General features: G+C 39.4%; 1 protein-coding gene across 1 annotated transcript; it reads right to left on the bottom strand.

The window, feature by feature from the left end:
- Nucleotides 1-4,993: 4,993 nt before the first annotated feature.
- Nucleotides 4,994-6,941, bottom strand: LOC114544323 (probable serine/threonine-protein kinase ireA). Its single transcript, XM_028562996.1, has 2 exons — nucleotides 6,843-6,941; nucleotides 4,994-5,806 (listed from the first exon to the last, which is right to left on the bottom strand). Exons 1-2 carry the CDS (start codon nucleotides 6,939-6,941, stop codon nucleotides 4,994-4,996), a joined length of 912 nt encoding a protein of 303 aa, XP_028418797.1.
- Nucleotides 6,942-7,204: the final 263 nt, after the last annotated feature.

Here is a 7,204-nt window from a genome sequence, read left to right as displayed (position 1 = left end):
ACGAACGTTTCTAAAGTTGCTCTCAGGAAATAAAACAAGAGCATCTGAGTGGCGGAACTATAAATAATACTCGCACAAATATTGCTCATCGCATGGTTTCTATGCCTATGGCCTATGGGTCGCTTCTAAATTCTGTCGTTACTGCAACTACACGGTCTACACGGCGTTAAATACTAATTGTCGAAAATATACAAATTAGTACACAGCACACTCGGTCATCACATGATTACCAGTCTCGATCGGCTGCCGCGTTGTTGCAAATTACTGTGATATTACACAAGGCTATTTATCAATTTCCTACCTTCCGAGGATTATATCCCAAACATCGTAAAGAGCGACGATCAATAGAACATCGAAAATGAGATTTTTTGATTTTTCGACGCAAATGTTTAATAATATTCTGCGTTTTGGCTCAACCTAAACCACGGGAGTAGCCCGCTAACAGGCGCGCACGGAGCACGCTGAAGTATTTATTACATCACATGTATATAGTTTCATAAGGTTGGCAACACTCGCTAAAATGTTTCAATTTACGAACTGTGTTCACAAACTTACAGTCTTATACATGAAAACACTCGTACTTAAATAGAAAAATATACACAAAAAAATTAAATCTATGAATTAATGAATTAATGTGAATTTCTTGAGCGCAAATTAGCATGAGAATGTTTAGATGCGCTGTAAAATCTGATCTACATAATAATAAGACTGATATATAAATTACAGGGTTAAAATTGAAGTAATTACTGCATCTCTTATGGGTATGATAATTACAATATTAGTTCTAGAAGAGAAAAGAAGGAAAAGAACGTCAGGTAATGTCATAAGCTATGCAAATAAATGAGTTTTTAATTTTTTTCTAAAATTACAAATTGTGTCTGAATATCTGAGTTCTTTTGGAAGACGATTCCATAACTTTAGTGCTGCAAATTTGAAGGCTCTATCTCAAATTGAGTTAAATGATTTCTGAGGCGGTACATCCAGGACTGTTTCATTATTTATTCGCAGGTAAAAATTTGGCGGTTCTGTGATTCGAATTAGATCACGCAAATACTGAGGAGCTAGTCCATGGATTACTTGAAAGGTTAATAAGAGAATCTTGAATTCAATCAAAAATTTAAGGGCTGATGTGCCCATATTTGAAGCCATATAAATCAACGATATCGTTGCAAACTAGCAAACTGAATATAAAATTAAATTCGAGCGATTCATCAAGTTACCGCGAGCCTTTGTACGACCCACATCGAATGGCAGAAAATCCCAAAGTTTTATACAATACGCAGTGCTTCCCAATAATAAAGCCCCACTACTGCAAGCCACCTGCTATACAAGCAGCACCACTTCAACCGAAATAACAAGATCGGCAGAATGAGGACGTTCCATCTATGCCAGTAAATCAACAACAGGAGCAGCCACAAGACGAGTTAGAGGTTTATGCACGTTCTTCATGTCCATTTTTCGTGTTAGTGTTTTTCGCGCTATACCCTCTTGACTCAGATTTTAGCGTTTGATATGCGTAGACGTGAGCTTAAACAATCTTATATATTTGGGCGGGATTTCGCCGTATATTTCACTGTTGGATACACTTGGATTAAAATTTCTCGTTTCTTTGTGGGCGAGGCTTCGCTGTCGTGCATGTGTGTATGCTTGTGTGAGATTACTAGAAAAATTACTTCACTCAAAGTACGTTTCAGTCAAAACTCTCCAACGTCTCGTCGGTAAATGCACTTCGTTTTCCCTCGCTATGCTAGCAGCACGTTTCTTCGAGAGATGAACGCAGCCATCTCCCGCGGCCTCCGCACCTTAAAACCCCAGCTATTAACGGGTGCGCTACATCAGGAAATTTCTCATTTTCTTGGAGATTGGGATAGCCCGCTTCCTTAGCAGGAGGAGATCAATCATCAAGGAGGTAATCAAGCCGTCATAAACGCTTGGGACAATCAAGGTGGAAAAAGCCCCCGTCTTAACCGAGCGATGAAAGAGTTAATTTTTTTTTAATCTTTTTTAACCATATTAAACCTCACGTATGTCCGGACTCAAGCGAACTCCGCCGACGCTCTTTCCAGACGATCATCAGAATATGACCATACTTTGACGCCTGCCATTTGGGCAACAATTCAACAACAGTTCGCGGAAGGCCAGGGTCATACATGTGGCCTCATGGCCCTCGACTCCAACGCTATGGTGGATAGATCCGGAAACCCTCTACCGCATTTCACACCATACCCGTCGCTGCACTCTCTAGGTGTGACTCTTTTCGCTCAAGAACTCTCGTACCACTCCTTTGTACTTTGTACCTATGTTTTCCCCCTCACATGTTGGTTGGTCCCGTTTTCAAGTTCCTTCGATCCGGTAACTTGTCTTGTACTTTGGTAGTGCTCCACTGACGAGTACCCTAGACGTTACTGGTGGCCCTCCTACTTCGTTTTTTCCACGAAGAAAATCAAGCTTGCGTCCAAAGGCATTTCTGGGGTTTTGCTCTTGCCAACTCACTCGGGTTGGAGACCATGTCCGGAACTCTCAGCAGACCTTTGAGCTTTCCGCATCGCCTTTACGTAACTTCCCATTTGGTGTAACGTAACCTTCGTCGTCTACTCTTATCACCATACCTAATTTTAGTGTGCAGTGATAACAAGTGATTAAAATAGAATGTGCAGTGATAAATGGTATTTTCTCAAAAGACCTCACTCTCCTGATATGGATTCGTCAGTATTATTGTCCTCAAAAATGGTGATAGGGTGTGATAGGACTGAAAAATAGAGAAAATTTTCTGTATGAGGCACTGCAGAAGCCCTACAAATCTTCCATCTTTGAATTACCAATTTCCAATTATCAAGAATTGTATTATGTCCCGCCCCTCTTATTTAATTCTAATCGCCTCATAAATATTCCAAACAAAATAACGCATTAAAAACAGAATTCGAGTCATTTTTGTCAGCCCTTCCTGGATACACTACGTTAACCACAGCTACACCGAGAGATGTATGTCGCTTTCTCGTCTTCAATGATCCTTGAGATGGAGTTGCAGGACGAAATAGGAAACAACATGCAAGGTTAATAACAAGCTGTTGAGCGGTGTTGATGTACTTTTCAATGCCGTTAATATATAGGACTATTAACGCTCATAATTATATGCAAACCTTAAACAAGGTGAAAATAAGCCAAATGAGCGATGTGGGTAACCATCTGTATCTAATTATGCATATTGAGAGGGTATAAAAATTGGTAAACGCCTTTCAGTCCATTCTTGCTCAGTTTCGAGTGGTCAGGTGTACCGACGAGAGTGCCGGAATATGGGTCGTACTCGGCCTGCACGCGTCGTACTCAAGCTGTGCCAGCTTGTCTCCGACGCCCCTGACCAAAACTTACCCCATTCCTTGTGCACGTGCAAGCTAAGCATGAGTGTGAGTGTTGGTGAATGGGAAACTATTTCAACGACAAGACCCAATTGCATATGAAAGAAGCTTCAGTGGCGTAGCCAGCCTGACGATTTAGTCATGCTATGCAAATTTTATGTTATTATCATTATTAATTTCTTTAGAAGTTCGTTGTTTTCACAGTCGATGAACACCAAAATATTAGCATAGCATGACTAAATTGTCGGGCTGGCTACGCCACTGAGAAGCTTCCGACCGTCTACGGAATGCAAACGCGCGCAAACTCTCCATTATGCAACCTCAGTTACTGATCCAAATCTCTGAGACCACCCTACATATGTATGTGTGACAAATATAAATTCGGTAAATGAACTAATTCAGAACTCAGTAAATGTGCTTAGCTGTGGGAATCACCCCCTCTCGGCGCTACGTGTGTTTGGACTTTTGGTTTTCCCGACGAAAATTGTTCAAGTTGCAAGCGAACAAATAAACAGGGCCCGCGGAGCGTATCAGAGAGTGGGGCTATAAAGCCCTAAATAGAACTCCCAGTAGAATTTCGAATTTCTCTAAGTAACGCTTTAGCGCTAATTGAAAAACTGACTTTTCAAATATTTTGGCCGCCAAAAATGCGGGGGGGGGATTTAAAGCAAGGATTGAGGTGGTTGTTTTTCCTAAAATTTCTTTTAAATATTAGAAACTGGTTATAGTTCTTAATTTTAATTATCTATAAAGAGATTATAATATTAAAATGTCAAAAAAAAACAGTAACTGTCATTACAAAGGACGCAGTAGACTATGAAGGTATATCATTAGGTATATCTGTAGAATATAATTTTATGCTGCTATACATACAAATGGAATAAGTTTACCATGCTGAAGTTTCACTCACATACTCGCCCTAAGCCGACGGCCTACTAGTTTGTTAAAAAACACACACGATTGTTTTGCGCTGTTAATGAACAAGAATTATTGAAGAATAGTAATCAACCGTCATGCTTTGCAATTATTATTGGTAACATCTTGCGTTAAAGATGTTATTATGCGTCATTAGAAGGGTAAATTAGCAAATAAATTTAAAATTTCGTATCGATTATAAACAGAAATCTAAATTTTTAGGCCTGAAATGTGACGTTGATTTGACTACGCAGAGCATGATGGTAAACCCACATTCCTTACAATATTCCTTGCATCAATAAACACCGACAAATACATCCCATGCAATCTCCCAGTTCATCCTTGTACCAAACTCGTCCTATTCTCCCGTGATAACGTCGCATGCAGTATACGGAAGGACCTGGGCACGAGCATGAACCGACTAGGCATATGCAAGGAACCGATTAGAGCGGTAAAAATGGCTCAAATTACACTACGACTGCACAAACTATCGCCAATAATGAGCAGTTCACCAACGTTTATAATTTATACAATGATTATCAGGTTAACTAACTGTTCTTTGTACAAGTTTGTCCAGATTACTAGATGATCCTCTCCTAGAATACCATGTTTTGAAAATTCAGATAATTGTTTTCCTTACAAACTCATCGTTCATAATGTGAAAATATTGGGATAATTTCTCAGAACATTGCTTTCCTCTCCGTACGTAAAATAGTTCTGTATCAATCGTTATTGATGAAAGAGTCCCACAGCGCTTCCTCAGCATATGGTCTCTTATCAATCTTGTGACGAATCAGCCACGACACAAACTTTCGAGCTTTACGATCACCAAGTTTCTTTAAATTGACAGAGTTTCCTTTCAAAATATTTTTCATTTGTTCAAACCAAGATTGACCAAAAGGGTGTCCACCTTTTGTTAAGATAAAGAAAGCAATCATACCCGCTACCTGGACATCCGATTTCTTTTTGAAAGGACCTTTTTCTTTTTTTTCTATTGCTTCAATTACTTCTGTTGGCATCCATCCGTGAGTGCCTTTAGCTTCTGTTTCAACTGTAGTTTCATCGTCTCTTAGAACGCTGCTTAATCCAAAATCTGCCAATTTCATGCGACCCTCGATATCAGCCAGGACGTTTGATGGTTTTAGATCTCTGTGCAACATTCTTTTACCATGAAGAAATTCAAGTCCTGATAGAATTTCCTTAATCATTCGTGGACCATGCTCTTGTAGATGTTCAATACTGGATGCATGAACAAGTTGCCTCAAGGTTTCCTCGCAAAGGTCAAGAAATAGATATATGAAGGTATCGTCACGGTAAAAATGTCGATAACTCACTATAAATGGTGAGTCGCTTGTTTTAACAAGACTCATAATTTCCCTTTCGTTTTCAGCTATTTCATCACACTTTTGTACGATCATTTTCTTAACAGCAACTTCAGTCCCATCCTTCATGAGACCAACATAGACACTTGAATATCCACCATCACCAATTCTGAATTGCTTGTCGGCGATAAAAGCCTGCATCGGAATGCCAATCTATAAAAAAAACACGATAAATATTCCACAGTGAGAAGAAAAAAGTAAGAACACATTCACAGTTTAAAAAGTATATTCTCAACTTCTAAATATCGAAATATCAAATCAATACTATATTTGCAAGTGATTTTATCAGAAAGACATAATTCGAATGAAAATCTTGCATACGTTGTGCACAATAGGCTTATGTCGCATCCATTCCTATTATAGTTCATCTCCATACCCAGCGTTTCCACAACTTATTTGCATAAGGCTGTCCTCATGGGGAGATGGTAATGAAAAAGAGAGAAACAAAAAACGTTTGAAAAGAATGCACAATATATCCTATTAAGACTAACCCTCCCTCCCTCATGGTTGAAATTTTGAAGGAAATTTCCTTCAATTGTGGAAACGCTGTCCATACCAAACCCTGCGAATTGATGTGCGACAGCACATGCACCGTCTTCAGGGGGCTAAATTCCTTTAAAACAAAACCCACACCACGGAAAAGCAATATTTTGATTTATAGTAACAGTAAGATTCTTCAATATTTTTGTGAACTTAGCAAATTAGATAGAGAATTAATAAATAAAACAAGTTAAACTGATGAACTAAATAAAATAATGACCATAAACATGAACCACGCCTACCCCCAGGAAAGTTTACTCTATGACTGACTGACTCTAACTTTTAAATTTTCACCAATCTGCACAATGAAATCTTGCAATCAAAAGCCAACCCTCAAGCCATGAGCCTTGAAAAGCTTACGAAAAAGCTCACAACTTTACTCGCCCTAATTACAGCACAAAGGTGTAAAACTCTCGTAAAGCCTGATATTAATCACATGCAAAATTTGCCTGACAAAATCGTATTTCGTATACGAGAAAAAATCAAAACAACTAGACCAGGAAAGCACATTGAGCCTATCGAGATCCTACCATGCATACACGTCTGAGGGGAAATTATGTCCAGTCGCAGACATCCGAGAGTACATCTTCCGCCCCCATCTCCCGCTACCGCGGGGATAGACACGGGAACATTCTCCGCTCATAGTAACCGTTCGGCATCGACGTCTTGTGGGCTGAAGTCCGGCATTCCGTTGAAAGACATCCTTAAAGCTGGAGGGTGGATGAACGCCACTACCTCTGGTCGACATCATAACAAAACAATTGATACCAACTTTGGCCGAGCTTTACTAGATCAGTTTGTAAATAATTAACTATCTCGCTAGTTCTACACTTACTGCCTACGGATACGTCAATTACACAATGAACGATACACTCGTGTTTCTCCAGATAATGTTGTGTTGAATTTTGCTAGGTGCTCACAACTTTGAAATCTCATGCTACTCCGTAGTGACGTAGACTGATGACAGGAAAGAATATAGAAATTAAACGAGACTAACCTTAAGTCGATGTT

Source organism: Dendronephthya gigantea, unplaced genomic scaffold (assembly GCF_004324835.1).
Source record: "Dendronephthya gigantea isolate DGI-Jeju-01 unplaced genomic scaffold, DenGig_1.0 000728F, whole genome shotgun sequence".
Lineage (NCBI taxonomy): Eukaryota > Metazoa > Cnidaria > Anthozoa > Malacalcyonacea > Nephtheidae > Dendronephthya > Dendronephthya gigantea.
The sequence above is the reverse complement of the archived record's forward strand: the minus strand, read 5'-3'. Positions and strand labels throughout refer to the sequence as shown.